The sequence below is a fragment of the Megalops cyprinoides genome, chromosome 22 (assembly GCF_013368585.1).
Source record: "Megalops cyprinoides isolate fMegCyp1 chromosome 22, fMegCyp1.pri, whole genome shotgun sequence".
NCBI classification, from domain to species: domain Eukaryota; kingdom Metazoa; phylum Chordata; class Actinopteri; order Elopiformes; family Megalopidae; genus Megalops; species Megalops cyprinoides.
Genome location: NC_050604.1, coordinates 9,233,267 through 9,250,132, shown reverse-complemented (window position 1 = coordinate 9,250,132; position 16,866 = coordinate 9,233,267). Strand labels below are relative to the sequence as shown.

Below are 16,866 nucleotides of genomic sequence, written 5' to 3'. Positions count from 1 at the left end.
ATAAGTCTGATTGCATACTTCCCCGCCCCTCCCCCTTCTCATCGTAATGCATTCACTTTTAATTCTAAAAAAGCACTTCGCAATGATCAGACAAGCGCTGAACTACTCCGGACATTAACACTGAACCCCTAAACGCGCAAGTTGGCATAATTATAGAAATCCCCGGGATAACAGCTGTCCACTTAACATCTGGTTTCGCTTGTAAAGAAAAGGTATTAGCGACAATCCTGGCTGTGATTTGTGCAGCTTCCGAATATGCTCAGTCTACAACTCAGCAAAAGAACCGTAGCTCCTCTTGAATTTCACAGCGCATAGACGCAAAAGTTACAGAAACAGTTCTGTAACTATTCAAGAGTTTTAGTCCGTAAACGACGGAATGGGGATGTCGCTATAGGATCAGTGATAAACCTTTCACCTAATTTTTCGTGGTTATATTGAACAGAGGCATACTGTGTGGATATTGCAGGGTCAAACTACCCCGCTGACGTTACGTTTCCTGACGCAGCCTTGGGAAGAAAAAAAAAACGTACGTAGAGTTCAATATGCAGCTTCCTGCGCATTCCGTGCTTGTAGGCAGAATACTTTCTTTACCTTATGGAGTCGTTATGACCGAGGTAAACCAACATACTTGTCGTCATATGATTAGCGTCTGATTTAAATTAGTTGTGTTTACGAGCGCAATATATTTATTTAATATAAACCAATTAACTCATTTATTATTGCAATAAACGAATCTGATCGGAATTAATTATTCCAAACTTGTTCCTTATTTATACTTTGTTGTATTTATTTATCTAATTGGGGCTATTTATATATAAGCTGTACGTAGTGTGTTCAGCAAATACCAGCGCTTGTGTGTGGGCGTGGACCTAGATTTACGTTACATTATTGGCGTTTAGCAGACTCTGTTACCCATAGTGACTTGCATCCTTTACAGTTTTTGTTTTTACAATGTTATCTATTTCTCTAGCTCGATATTTAGTGAGGCAATTATAGGTTAAGTATCTTGCCTAAGGGTACAGCAGTTGTGCCCCTGTGGGGAATTGAACCAGCAATCGTTTGATAAGGAGGCTTCCTCCTTACCCACTATGCTACACTGCCACCCAGGATGGTTGTTTGGTATATACAAAGCATTGCTTGACACTCAATAAACTGCACTCAGACATAGTGGGATATAGTAGCCTGCTCTTGCAGATAATTTGAAAACTTATGTTCATAAAAGGGTGTAATTAAATTCTGGTAAATTATTTTTTGTGTTCATTCCAATTTCAATTTTTGTGTAAATGACCAAATTAATTGAATGCCTATTGTGCAGAAGGAAAGCTTTTTATTACTCTCTTACTCCCATTTTTGGAGAGGGCCAAAAGTAGACTGTTGTATAGAATGTTAGCTGCCACAGCAGATAGGTCCCTGTAAACAGTAAGGCCTGCTTATGTTTCTAAATCTCCAGATTTATTTAAATGAGACAATGATAAGGTGTGAAGCTAACATATTAGTTCTCACACAGTTAGGCAGGCGATAAATTACTTTTAGAAACACTATACAAGCATACTATATACAAATGGAAGGGAACAGAAATATATCCTCATGGGAACAAAGTATGCATGGTATCATTCTGTAATCAAATGACGCCAGTGAAAATCCAATCTTTGATGCAGCTGGTAATAAAGTATCTGTCTAAAGCCTCGTAACGGAAAGTGCAAGAGTTACATAAAGCTGTGAACATTTTCACTTCTGTCAGGCTCTCTATGCCCGGGAAAGTCCAGCTGCCATTGCCAGATCTTACAACTGTGTATGACGTATCACTGTTACTTCACAAACAAGATAAGAGGCCATTCATTTTCTTGAAGCCATTTGTGCTCATTTATACGCTGATGTCAGCAGAGCTCTCCGTGTGTAGGAGAGGGCATTCGGTCAGGTCGTACGGCATGAGGCTCAGCCCACGGGGAGTGACTCAACGCTCACCGCTTCGAGGACAAACCGTGACCGTCACGGAAGACCGTAACCTCGCCCACAAGCCCAGCTGTCTCTAACACGCTGTTCCTGTTCGCTTTACTACTGATTTACTCCATACTTGATTCGCTACTTCAGGATGATTGGACATTACATTATTGTCATTTGGCAGATGCTCCTATCCAGAGCGAATTACGTAGCCAACAGTTTTACGTGCCACCCATTTATACAGCTAGATGTTTACTGATGCAATTCTGGGTTAAGTACCCAAGGGTACAGCAGCAGTGTCATAGTAAGTTATAGTAATTGGTGCGCATAATAACACCAATAATCCCCAGCAGGGAATCAAACCAGCAACCTTCTGATTATAAGCCCTGCTCCTTACCAATACGCCATACTGCCACCCATATACTGTTTGTGTAATGTTCAGGACCTCAGGGAAAAATAAAAACAACAAATGTTGCTAGTCACATTTAACAAGCCTCCCTCCCACTGGGCATAGATTACTGTAACGTAAGGGACAGCAGTCGGCTACAAGTCCGCAGTTATCATCCCTAATAAGTCACGTTTATCTCTAATACACTCATTGCAGCCACAGGCTACCCGATAGACTTCACATTCCCCTCTTTCATCACTTTTTGAAGGTGGCTAATTGACCTTTGAACTCAAATACCCAGAGGGTCCTAAATACATAATGACAGCCATCGGCAGACAGGTCTATGAGTCCGGAGAGCAAAAACCTGTCCACTCAGATTCATCATAGATTACTGTAGCATTCCACGCCTGTGGTTCCTGCACTGCAGACTGTACTGAGTTACAAAGGGAGGGGCTCCTGGCTGCAGACACAAGGGGATGATTTTACAGGTCATACTGAGATAATCTTACCATGGCCATGTCTTGCCCCTCGCACTTAAATTTGATGCAGGCCTTTTTTTTTGGCCTGATGCCTAGCCTGGAAATGCAAGCAATCAGGCAGCATTTCAACTTAAAACGGTGTCTCACATCCCTAGAGAGGTTCACAACAAAGTGAGGAGTGGTGAACTTGGTGCTGTGACTATTGCTGAACCTTACCTGAAATGGTCTGCTAAAAGCACAGAACCACAAGCTTTGGTCCCTGCCTGATGTAAATCCAGTTCATGTGTATATCAACTTGAAGTGTAAATCTTCCAAATGCGAGATGGTCTCTGTAAGCAGGGTGAGCACATTAACTTCAATGGAGACGACACTGCAAGCCTGTGATGATGTCAGTGGAGCGGTAGATATTGTACTATACTTAGTCTAACACTGGGACTGGGCAGAGTAGAGGCAGCTGACTGGAAGTTATATCACGTACTGGACAGACAGGCTTATAGTGCAAACAGTCAGTGGCAGAGCCAGCTGGCATTCCGGAACTTTCAGTGATTTTGTCTGTGGTTAGTTTCTACTTATTTAAATGCATAGAGGAATGATGAAAATACAACAGCGTTTAATCAGGTTAACAAGTCTTCATCATTTAATGTAAAAGTTAAAGTAATACACAGGTGACACACTGATATGTTTAATTTAATTAATTTAGTTAATCTTGAAAAGGGGAGGGGGGGGGTGACTGTTTAAACAAGATAAGATGACATTAGAAGACAGAAAATGTCTCTCAGACATTTTAAATACTCAGTTGTGAAATGGAATTCTGTTGTAAATAAGCCACTGAACATGAGACAGATAGTCTATGTATAGTCAGAGCAACCCACATATTCTTCTAGGTATTGGTAATTATATATGTCACACCATCAAAGTATGGGCTTGAAGAGGTAACCTGTGGTCCTGTCAGCGTTTTTCTAGGGTCCACATGGAGCAGTAGTAGCACAGCTATGGTATAATATGTATAATAATATATTTGTGAATGACTGTCACACTGGCATTGTTAAAAAAAACAGAAAAAAGTAACTACTCATATCCTTAAGTGTCAGGAGAATAGTCCTCAACTAAGTCATTCAACAGACTTTTTAAAACAACAGACTGACTGTCTCCCCGCTGGGCACTAAGTATTAGAGCGACTTAGTAAAGTCTTCTGTTTTGAAATAAAGGGCAGTTATAGTCCGTATTCTGAGGGATAATTTTCACCCCTACACTTTTGAGTGACAAACAAGTTGGATGTCTTAGCCTCTCCCTAAGACCAAACCGCCAATGGAAAGTTCCCTCCCTTCCCCTCCTGGAATGAAACTTCCAATGAAGTGAAGAGCTGCTAATGTTGTTGTTAGGTTAATACGTTAGAGTGAGCATGATTCTAAAATAAGAGTTGACAGCAGTTCAACCTTACTGCAGAAACTGAACTTCTGAGAAACTCAGCATCAAAGTTATCTGAGAATAAAGGGGTAAAAATAAAGCCTGAAACTCAGCCATTTCTCTTTCCAGAGATGGGTGCAGAGATTGCAGGCATGCCTTGGTGGTGCCGTAATGACACCAGGTTAATCCGACAGCAAGGAAGAGACGAACAATAGACTTCTAGAATAACGGATATGAACATTCTGACTCAAGTATATTTATCACAATTACAGCTTTGTTCCACAGTGGTGACATTTGCCATTTCGGTCTCTTTCTCAATCCAGGCAGGAAAACACGACAGTACATTTTCTCACAAACAATTCAAAAAGTTTTGAAAAGATTTCAAAAAGAAATATGACTCATTCAGAAATAAGCAGTCACTTTGTAACCTTTTCAAAGTTTTTACAAAGTTGTAGTGGTGGTGGCTTCACTCACTCTCTCTCTTTCAATCTCTCTCTCTGTAAATATATATAAATATACATACATTACACATATTATACATTACAACATTACATCATTTTATGAATGAATTCAAGTGTGACAGAAGAAAGAGAAGAAGTGAAAATGAATGAAAATGAATAAATACATGATCTAGTCTTTATCTACAAAATCAATAGCTATCACCTCTGTCCTGTGCCTGAGTACACAAACAGAGAGATTTCCACACAAGATAAGGATATCTTGTCATCCCTCTGTCTTTCTCTTATCAGTGGAAAAGTCAGCCACATTCTGAAGATGGAGAGTTATTTAACCACAGGCAGCACTGATTTTTTGACCGTCTATCCAAATTCATAGACATCCTCAATGCAACACAAACTGCACAGAAGTCATCTTTTACATTCAGCCTTCCCAGTGCACACAGCCATTCTCTGTCTGCTCTGTTCTACATTCCTGCTTGGTTTTAATTCAAGTACAGTAAGGGATATTTCAAATTATGACTTTTGAAAATCACCTCTCCTCCAGGGCAGCTCTTAAAGAAACACATGGCTAGACTTCTATTGATTTTCATAAGTAAATATTTATGTCTTCCAAGCTTAGGCTGTTTCTAACATTACTGTTTTAATGCGTGCAAGCAAAGAGACAGAATATAAACCAGTAGGATGACTAAATTACAATAATCCCTGCACATAATAATAGCAGTAATAGCATCACCATAAGTCATATAACTACTTATAAATTTGTCAAAACTAGTATTTCTGGAAGGGCTTCCCAATTTCTTAAACTGGCCTGTCCAATGTGATGTTCTCTCTTGTGCATCCCCCTCATAAAAGACACCTATCTTGACTCATTCTTTGCCCTTCAGTGAATTGCATTCTCTAACTCTACAGTGCCCTCTACTGTTTTGCTCTAAATCATTCAGCTAAATTAAGTGTCACAAGGCTCTCCTCTCAGATTCTATTACCCCAAGACAAACCATAAACCATGACATACAGTCCTCCGGGGACAGAGTCAGGCCCTAACAATCTGAACATGCCAGATATAGGTACAGACCTAAATATACAGCACACATGCTACATCTATACCAGCCTTCATGAACAATAATTTTATGTTTCTCCTTTTCTTATTGGCTGTCTACCCATGGAAGGAGGCAGTTTTTGCTGACCTCTAAAACAGAAGTATTAAATCATAAATCTCATAGTCTCATATAGTCTCATGAGATTGGTCTCAAAACAGAAAAGATACACACAGCCACACAGTATATTCTTTCAGTATGTCTGGGTCTATGATGAAAAGGCTGTGTTTTTGGGTACTAAAGGCTGACAAAGCATATGACCTTAAGGCCATTGTATGAAAAATCATCAGAAGTTTATCTTGTATGGTATGTATGTACGGATTACCGTAGCACATTCACTGTGCTACTGGAGAGTTCACTGTTCTGCAGAAACTCCACCGGTATCTAGAGAGTAACTCCAGCGAAGTTATTCAGTTGAATGAAGACACACCAAGTCATTGGCCTTCATAAGACATTTAAAAATGTTAGGTGTATAGGACCAAATACTTTCACTGTATTAAAAGGCAATGCTGGGGATGGTAAAATGTACCTGAGTTCAGAAGAGTGAGCATCTGCTGGGGACCTTGGGCCTTTGAAAGCCTCTGCACCCCTACCTGCTAACAGAAGCTTACATGGCTTGGATGTAACAACAAAGTACTGGGTTTGTGGATTAGGAAACTTCCATAAACTTTGCCACCCCATGTAATTGCAAGGCGGAGCAACTGCAGGTTTGACTTCAATTCCCTAGCACTGAGAGCTGTAGAAGACGGGGTCATTTTTATCGTCAGTGAAGCTGCTGTTGATGTAGGACGTTTCTTCTGGTTCCCCCGAGCCCGCGGTCATGTCGAGCTCAAACGGACTGGCGGCGCCGAGTCCCCGCAGCGTGACCGTCCTCACCAGCTCCCCCTCGGAGAGCTTCTGGACGATCCCGGAGCCAAAAGCATCCCCCAGCACATTCACCAGGGTGCGGAACCGATCCCTACAGGGTGTGAGAGGAGGAGATGGCAGAGTGTGGGCTGGAGTATGAAATACTGGCTACCCTGCTACTGTATATCTTCTATTCAGCTTTGGACTTCGTATAATTATGTTGTCACTGGACACTCTTATTCAGAGTGACATATATAGGTTAGAGTTTTACCAGTTTATACAGCTGGAAATTTACTGAGGCAATGGTGGGTTAACTACCTTGCCCAAGGGTACAACAGCAGTGCCCCAGCAGGGAATTGAACCAGTAACCTTTAAGTTTCAAGCCCTGCTCCATACCACTACACCACATTGCTGTCTTAAACATTACTCAGATTTGAGCAAAAGCTTCTGAATCAGCTTTTTTACATTCAAACACAACAGGGGCAAAATTGAACAGAATGCTGTTCACAAAGTATTCTACCATTTTTGGCAGGTATAAATATACATGAAGCCAGGCTAATATCTTTCTGAAAAATGACCCTGAAAAAAGATTCCTGGTTCAGCTGAGCATGGCATATCACAAGCTTTCGATGAATCGCACTGCGGATCAATGCCTCGTCAATTCATGTGTCCTCTTTGACCCTGACAGGTATGGTATAACCAAAGGGGAACTCACAGCAGCCAGTCGACTGCGATCAGGAGCGTGACATCATGCATCGGTAGGCGCAGAGCGGACAGCACCATGAGCGTGGTCACTGCTCCAGCAGAGGGGATGCCTGCCGCCCCAACGCTAGCCAACGTGGCCGTGATGCTGAAAACGAGACACACCAGAACACAGCCAGCTTGCCCCAGCTCCAGACATAAAGATAAAGATCTGCACTCAGAGCTTTATATTTCAATGATTATGAGACACTGAAGTCAAACATTTTAGCAGGCCACCTTTATCTGTGAATGCTATGGCAATATTTACCTGCCTACCTGTACCTAAGCTGCCCACTATATCTCCTTTTAACAGCCTGTATCTGTTCTATGAGAATTGATTACCTGTTTTCTGGAAATACTTTAATGTGTACACCTTTGATGGCATGAGAGGGATACACAAATATTAACTACATAAATATTCAATAACAAACTACAGTATACTTGACCACTGATGAAGGCAGTATGCTGATATGTTTGAATAACTTAATTTTATCGTCACTGAATGAGAATAAAAAAGTGTTGTGGTTTTTTTCCTGTTTTTTTTTTCTTTTTGATGTCTGTGATAATATAATAATATTATAATATAATACTTTGTAATGTAATAATAATGGCTAAAAAAAAACACCAACTGGAGGATAGGCACGTCTCCACTGACATTGTCCAAGTGACTTGCAGGTACCCTAAGGAGCCACTAGAGGGTGCCACAGCCTATCGAGGCAGGACTTATGGAAAGAAAATTGTGTTCCGCTGTGGACTTCTGATTATCGTCAGCACAACTCAGATTTGAGCTCAGGCCTGGGTTATAAGCCTCAGCCTGGACTTGGAGTAAGCACCTTAACCAGCTGAGCCACCTGGGAGCCCCTCTGTGGATCTTTAATACCTCATACGAGAAGGCAATTTATATTTATGCTGCATTCCATTTATATTGAATTCTACAGAGTGTTAGGCCTGGAGTCCATTTGCTGTGAGGGATGCCAGATGCCCCAGAGGTACCTGACAGCTGCTCAGTTATTACTCAGTTAAGCATTTGTGGATGACAGCACACAGAAGGTCTGTTAGCTGGCATTTCAGTGGGTGTTGCAGACGATGCATTTCACGGCCCATTCGGGGTTTTCCCTCCACCAGTAACTCCCAAACTATGAATGGCATTCTTAGCCTGTTTCTTTTGACACTGTGGCATTCTGGAAAAATCTACATGTACTGTGTAAAGACTGAGTGCTGGTTATTCCCAAATCAGTGGGCAACCAGCTGAGAAGATTTGAATTAGTAAATTCCACACTCACATACGCGTACACATACATGTGTACACACGGACACACACATGCAGTGCACAGTATGTCATCGTGTGCCTGCAATGTAGATGACAAACTTGCCGTTGCTGCCTCAGAGTACCTGATGGTGAGGATCTGTCCCACGTCGAGCGCGTGGCTGCTGAGCTGAGCGATGAAAATGGCCGCCACCGCCTCGTAGAGAGCCGTGCCGTCCATGTTGATGGTGGCCCCCACCGGCAGCATGAAGCGCGTGATCCTCTTGTCCACCCTGTTGTTCTCCTCCGCGCACTGGAGGGTCACGGGGAGCGTGGCGGAGCTGCGCGTTAAACACACGCCGCAAGCCGGTGTCAAGAGTTCAGTGACAGATTCAAGACCCCGTGGAAGACTACAGCCATGACCGCAGCCACAGGCTGAGACTGAACCAAAACCAGTGCTGTTACTGTATTCTGAGGCCCAAGGCTATGACCTCAGGAGATGAACGAATCAAGGGCTGCAGTTGCAATGTTTTAAAGGGTGAAATGCAGGAGTCTGCACTCTTCTGCTGCACATGTTTTTATTGGTCTTTTATTGGTTAACGCCACTGTCATTCACAGTCATCCCCCCAATGTTGTGTACCTGGATGTCATGAGGGCAGTAACCAGTGCCTCAGCCATCCCCCAGGCAAACCTGTAGGGGTTTCTCCTCACAAAGGCAAAGTACAGGACTGGGAGTATGATGGTGGAATGGATGGTCAGTCTACAGGGAGGATAGGAAAGAGACAGCTCAGAATACAGAGGAAACACCTGATTTGTTCAGATCAAAATATGCCACACTACAGGGATACTGCTGTTGAGAACTGGATTCTTCCTCCCTCAACAGGGCTAATAAACCACAGACTAGTGAAAATCAAACATGGCCACAGTCTCCTTACTCACAGGCAAAGAGCTGTACGCACTGTTGGAGAAGCTCAAGGTGCCGGTTCTAATGCACTGGGCTTGGTTTGTGTGCCCTTTAAAACAGTGCCAAGGGGAGTAGGGAAAAAATCAGATCGCTCTGGAAGCGGTTGCCATTATTTTCTGGGAAGGACTATTTCTTTGAAGGCGTTTAGCCTGGAGGTCCGGTGAACATTCCACTGCCACACATCGAAAGGCGATTGCGTTTCTCATCTCTCAACATGGGGTTCTGCAGACAGTAGCAGCTGACAATTAAATTTAGGGGTGTTGTAGGCTAGCGATTCTGGATTCAGTTACAGACTAAATTGGACTCAGCTGTTGAAAAAATCACAGCTGTTTGTTCTCTCTCTCTGGCCATTTGCCTTTGGAGCGTCGATGTTCGAGACGCTGGGGACCGGAGCAGACCATGACATCACAAAGTCCCACAATGCACCTGTGCTGGCAACCTACCCACTCAGCACAGTCACCACGAACAGCCCCACTTTCCGGAATGTGTCCCAGTCTTCCACCTCAACAATCTTGACAGCGATTAGGAAGAGTATCCCGATAGGCATGTAACTGCATACAAATAAACACAATCACAACAAGCAAACATGAAATCGCAAACTGAAGTTGCAAAACCTGTGCAAAGTACCCACAATGCCCCGGGAAAGCCTAGATAACGTTTCGTAAACAGTTATTGCTACTTTGAACAACTGCCAGACGCCACTTATGACACATGGCAGGTGCTATTAACGACACAATGACAGGTGACACCTATGGTGACTCATGGTGTTGTCTGTCATAAGTAAGTTAGGGATGTTTATAAATTCCTATGTCAAGCACTAGAGCTTGAGGCTTATGTTAAGCATTATAGGGTCACTGAAGTGTTATGGAGGCACTCTGTGGTCTTGGTGCAGTTTGTGATACACATGCGCATAAGAGCTGCGGACCAATGAAATGAAGTGGGAAAGAAACTGGGAACTGAAAGTAGGATCGTAAGCTTTGTGGTTGGACTGCACAAGCAGGAAAAAAAATGTACAAATGAGCAAAAAAAAAGAAGAAGAAAGCTTGCAACACAGTGGACATTAAGATGTCATGAGAAAAGGTGAAAGTCATTCATCCCTCGACAGCGTTTTGGTTTAGGTGACACCTGGACAAATAAACAGTCATGACAAAGCAGCAAGGGAAAGGGCTTCGTACCACATAATGATCTGGACTATTTTCATGGTGGCCTCGTTCAAAGCGTCGAAGAAGTCAACGAGGACGCGCCCCCTCTCCCCCATTCGCCCGACGACCAGCCCAAACACCAGGCAGAAGACGATGAGGCCCAGAACGTTCATCCCGTCATAGTACTGTCCGACCACAGAGTAGTCCTTACTGATGTTCTAAAACAGGGAGTAGAGCAGAGGGGCACAGCACTGATGTTAGCCATTCACTCATTAGAACAGTCCACACTCCATTGCCAATTTGTTATCTATGAACCAACGGATGGATCGCAAGCAATAAGGACAAACTGTTATGTAAGCAGAGCAAACAAATAATAAGAGACATTTCTAAGTTCAGCGCTTGAATGTTTTTCAATAGGCTGGAAAGGTTAGCGTTGCCTGAGGGCTGGACGGCGAATCTGTGTCTGCAAACCCACGCACTGAATCACGGCCCTTTGGGATCCTTGGAAACCCCCCCACGGCGGTGCGCCGAGGAGACGCTTTACCTGTGGGGAGCGCGTCGCTATGGCGACGGACGCAGGTGTGGGCGAGCTGTTCCCATGGGGCGCCTGTGGCGGCTCCGTCTCTTTCCGATGGGTCTTGTACTGCAATGGAAAAAGCAACCGAGACAAAAACAAGGGGAAGAGGTGCGGCAGTGACGCTGAATTAGAAGATGATAATACTAAAGATGATAATAATATAAAGAATCAGAAGCCGGTGTAGCTACATACACTTGGGAGCGGGTTTGAGGAGGAGTGAGGGACATCGCCCTCCCTGTCATATCACGCAGTAGGGTCATACCTGTTGAAGGCAAGCCCGAAGGAGATTTTCAGGGAACATATTCCTAGGATAAAAGCAAAGAAAGAAAACCAGCTACAGCCTGTTGCACCTCCAACACTTTAAAGTGTCACTGTCTACTGCGTCTGTCACATTGGTCAAGGTTGATAGTAACTATTTCACCCAGCTTTATTGAGACCTGTCACCCTATACTCCATCCCTGTCCCACCGCTGTCAAAAACATACTTTTTTAAATATCCCTGTGAACAGGTCTGTGATAGGCTAACTCAAAAACAGTTGCCATGTCGCCCCAGCCATTTGTTGCATTTTTGAGGAGCCCCTCTGTGTTTAATCGGGCTCCGTGACAGTCATGTGTTGACGGTGGGGCTGCATTTTTCGGAAGCTGAGATTCTCCGCTGGAGCTGATGCTGGAGCCGGCGCGTCACCTGAGAAGGTCCAGCATGGTGTCCGTCGCAGCGGTGACCTCCGGCTCAGGTCCAATCCCGCCGGCGTCGTCAGCGCTCAGCGCAAACCCGGGCCTCACGGCCATCACCATGGTGATTCCTGAGAAAGGGATCGCCGTCGCGATGAAAAGGGGCCCACCTCAGACACCAACCCACTCACATCGCCACATTGTTCATTGAGACTTCGTATTGCTTCTGTTGTATCAGGTAAGCGTGTGTGAAGGTTACGGTGCTAGCCTGTCTCCGATGTTGGCGGTGACAAGCGGTCGTCATTAGGACAGGCTGTGCGCTTGCTTACCCAGGGAGACAGCAATGACAGTTGTTGACAGGTAGTATATTACAACCCGTAATCCAATGCTGCCAGACGCCTCCAAATTCAAAGCTGCCGCCCCTGATCAAACAGTCAAGGGAAACGGTCAAAGAGTTAGGATATCCCAAAACCACCTCAGCCTCCATTCAGCCACAACCACAGTTTGATTAACCAGGCAATAATTGGAGCTTGTTTCTTTCACAATAGAGTTGTGTTTAATGGAATACTCATTTAACTTGAGGCCTTTATCCAACTGAATTTAGCCAAAACCATTGAGCTGTGCAACAATCTTCCCATGACAACTTCCCTTTAACTGGTAATTCAAATTACAAACTATATTTTCATGAAATACATAAAATAATATGGATACACCATTATATTTTTCCATAAAATTTGTTTCAATGTTTGACCGCTGATTTGTAGACTAAATGTATAAACAAAACAATTTTACAAAGTATTAGGACACAGGTGTTTAACATGGCCCAACTTTACTGGCACTGGTGTTTTAGAGTTTTACAGTGTCTAGGAGTCACATTATTCGCCCAGTACGATGTCATGACATGATGTAGATGTAGAGAGTCAAAATGTAAAGAATCACATGACTTTTCCATTGTGATGTCAGGAGTCACGTGACTTGCCTGACATGACAGAAAGAGTCACGTGACTTGCCCATTATGACGCGAGGAGTCACATGGCTTGCCTGATATGATGCTGGAAATGATTAGGGGGAGGACGACCAGGTTGAGCATCCTCATCAGCATTTCTCCTGGGAAGCCGAAGTAGTGCTTCTGGAGCTGGGAGAGGGAAGCGTACTCCCTCACCAGGACTCCAAACCCAATCCCTGAGCAAGAGACAGAGATATGCAGTCAGTTTCCCCTCTGAGATATAGGGTGTCACGACATGTCAGGAATATGTTCTCATCGCTACATGGGTGGCAGTGAGGTATAGTGGTTCAGGATGTGGGTCTGTGCCTATAGGGTTGCAGGTTCAATTTCCTGCCGAGGCACGACTGTCATACCTTTGAGGAAAGTATTTATCCCGATGATAACATGCACCTCTGTGATGAGTGAGCTTTTGCTCTTGTAAACCTAACCAAAAATAAATCTATTTTGATTTTTTCAACCAGGTTTATAATATAGCTGACAATTTTGCTTTAAATGACTTTACAGCGATATAGCATTGTCAACATAGTAAAGACACTTGTTGATATGTTTCCAGAAATGTATGGTGTTATGATCTCCGTTTTACAGAGACATTTAAAATTCACAGCACATGCCAAAACTGACATTAGCTCCACACTCTTAGATCATCTGTAATTATTCCAAGTTGATGGGCTTGTAAAGCTGCGGTATTTTAATCCAAGACTATCTGATCGCATGCGTGCAGAGCACACGTTAGCTAACAGCCATCGCCTACAGTCCTCACCACCAGCACCTGTGCACTCAGTCACATTCACTTCCTCCTCACACCACACCAGAGAGAGGGAGACAAACGCACACCTACCCAGGAAGACAGCTCCGATCGTAGTGATCAGAGGCAGGTTCCTCCTCAGTGAGACTCCGCAGCCGTGACATCCTCTGAGCCTCTTCTCCATCCTTCCTCGCCGCTCCTCGGTTTTGATGCTGCCTGTCCACGGATCTAGGCTCGAGGAGGGAGATCCGGATTGGCCGAGGTTAGGCCGTGAGCTGGCAGGCAGTGCCCTCTTGGGATGCCCCAAGCTGTGTCAACAAACCACGCTGATCTCGGATCAGCGTGTGACAAGGGAATGGTTGCTGTAATACTGGAGCAATCTATCGCTTGCTGAGCTCTGATCAGAGGGCAAGGGGAGAGGGGCAAGTTGAAAGAACACCGGCAGCGTGCACCCCTGCTCCACTCTCCTGCATGTGTGAGATCGCGTGATATAGTGCTTATTAACATGATACTCAAAAAAGCACAAAACATCTACAAAACACCTCCAATGCTGCACATTCTGCAGTGTGTTACACATGCACACACCTTAATAAGTTAGCAGTACATGTTATTATAGCATATTGATTTTTATTCAGTCTAACCACAATGTATTTCTTCCTTACAGCTTTTAAATTTCACAATGCATGTAACTAATTTAGGCATGGCTTCCTTAATTCATGCATTTTTTCACACAGCAGCATGAGTGTGGCATTACCTGAAATACTGTGTAAAAAATGTTGTGAAAGAAAACAAGCTACATGTGTTTATGTTTTTTACTCTAAATGTAGGGCAAAGTGTATTGCAGTTAGATTGAAAATGTTTAATTGCACATTTTCGTGCAGAAGCTTCATAATTTTCTCCACTAGGTGGAGCACTGCATCTTCACTGCGGGGGGACAAAAGCAGAATGCCATTCTCCAACAGTCTTAGGCAACTCTTACAGCCATCATTTGTATCTTTGAAAGCTGAACAGTGGCGTCAGAGAATCTACAAGGACAAATCACAAATTGTTAAGCACTTTATCAAACTTAATGGTGATAATATTGTTAATAGCTAACCAAACATCTCACATTGATTGAATGTAACTCTTACACACCATTGTAATATACTGTCATGTGAAACTGATATTCCTGTGAGTGCCCCAGTCAGTAAAATAATGACTGACAGTAAAACAATGATATGATTTACTGACTGACTTTGTTTTATTTATGAAATGACTTTTTGATTTTACTGTTTATTTACTGTTATTATCTACAAACACTCTACCCTGTACAGTATGCATATACATTTCTTTCTACATTTTGAACATTTCCAATAATCATTTTAAACATATTGAAGAATTATTTGTTGGCAATGTGTAGAGCTGTGGTTTAATCCCTGTTGAGAGTACGGCTCTTTTTATGAGAGAAAAAGCAGTGATACTAGATATTATAGGCTGTATTGTACTGTATTTGTGTTGACATTACTCTGAGCCTGTACTTAAAGATGACACAGCGCTCTGGTGAAGACGGGTGCCTCCACAAGCATGTCAGCCAATGAGAACAAGACGAAGCGAAACATTTCAAGATAAATAACAGAGAGAAGTCATAAGCGCTGCCCTTGAGAAATACAGCTGAGAGAAATGGGAGGACAGTCTAAATTACAGGCAGGCCCCTGTATTCATCCTGCTCAGAGATAAAGGAAGAATAAACCGATACAAGCCTTCTGACAACGGGTACAACCGAGAGATCCGAGATAACGCTGATTCATTCAGACCCACAGTGTTTGAGAATTCAGGAGAAACAGCCCTTTGAAATCTTCCCCTTTATTCTGTATATCTCGTTTTAGCGAGTTTTTTTCCAACAAACTTTTACGAAACTGAGAGCACAATCATCATAAAAGCGCAATGAAGTTTGTCTCTAAATATTTATTGCCACTGTAGAGGTGACCTGAACAGCTATTCTTGTTCAAAATACCAACAAATGCAGGTGGGTGTCGTCAAAGAACCCTTCCCATCCCTTCTCATCTTGGTACATTTGTCTATGTGAGGCCGCAATCTACCATTGCAACGTAGTTATTATTAAATCTGTGAATCACTACACGAACGTTGCTATACATTCACAGATCAGTGGAGGGATTGCAATTATTACTGAAGGAGGGTGGGTTCGTGTTTGGTATATGATTAGGTTTTGAAAAGAAGAGGAACGCGTGAGAGGGGCAGCGGTGACCATGAGGGGAAAATGTCACGAGGGTCGATACTTTGATACTGAGGCTGGGGGGATGGGCAGCGGTCTGACAAATGACTCTGTGGGAGGGACTCTCCCTTCTGTCTCAATGAATTATGTGTAGCATTCTCCTGGCAAAAAAATGAAAGTCTTTACGTCTGCCGCAGCTTTGAAAGGACATTGGATTGTTCTGATGCGTTTCTAATATCACTGGAGCGGTGTATGTTAGACTCCATAATTGAAATAATGGCCAGTTCCTTATTGACCATCTCAGTGATGGATAAAATTCAGTTGCAAAAATCCTTGTAGATCCAGGTGAAACCAGCATCTCTGATGTATTTATAGTCAGTAAGTTAATTATGTGACACCTAAATTGGCAAAATAACAGTTAAATATGTATTCTTGTGTAATCATTAATCAGATACAGCATCATAAAGGCACACAATAAATAGCCAAACCTGGACCAGTTTGGACTTTCTGCCGAATTTTCTTTTTTTCTGGTTCGCCTACATTCTCCTTGCAAACGTCATCACAAATTCTCCAATTTTAGTATCTCTTCATCATTATTCTGTCTGAATACTGCAGATTTGACTTAACGAGGTTTCAATTTCATGTCGAGTCATAATTCTGGAAAAAAAAAACACTTTACATTTACATTATATATTGATAAAGCATTGGGTCAAGTTACTTTAAAGAACCACGGAAACATTGGGTATAATTAATTTTAATATTGGCTGGTTTTGTGTGATCAGATTTGCTGGTTGTAGCGCCATATTGACATCAGTTCTTTGAGTGGCATTTATAAACTGTTCTTGTAAATATTTATGTACTGTCAGTGAAATATTGATCTGTATCTGTGAGTAGCTTGGCATGTTTGCACACTTGCGTTTTTGTAAGAGATAAAATTCTGTATCATACA

At 43.0% G+C, this 16,866-nt stretch overlaps 1 protein-coding gene across 1 annotated transcript; it reads right to left on the bottom strand.

The window, feature by feature from the left end:
* Positions 1 to 6,490: 6,490 nt before the first annotated feature.
* Positions 6,491 to 13,889, bottom strand: LOC118769361 (excitatory amino acid transporter 3-like). Its single transcript, XM_036516394.1, has 12 exons — positions 13,799 to 13,889; positions 12,996 to 13,136; positions 12,284 to 12,376; positions 11,968 to 12,085; positions 11,546 to 11,588; positions 11,251 to 11,349; positions 10,740 to 10,924; positions 10,008 to 10,115; positions 9,241 to 9,360; positions 8,747 to 8,941; positions 7,329 to 7,463; positions 6,491 to 6,725 (listed from the first exon to the last, which is right to left on the bottom strand). Exons 1-12 carry the CDS (start codon positions 13,887 to 13,889, stop codon positions 6,491 to 6,493), a joined length of 1,563 nt encoding a protein of 520 aa, XP_036372287.1.
* Between the last annotated feature and the right edge of the window lie 2,977 nt (positions 13,890 to 16,866).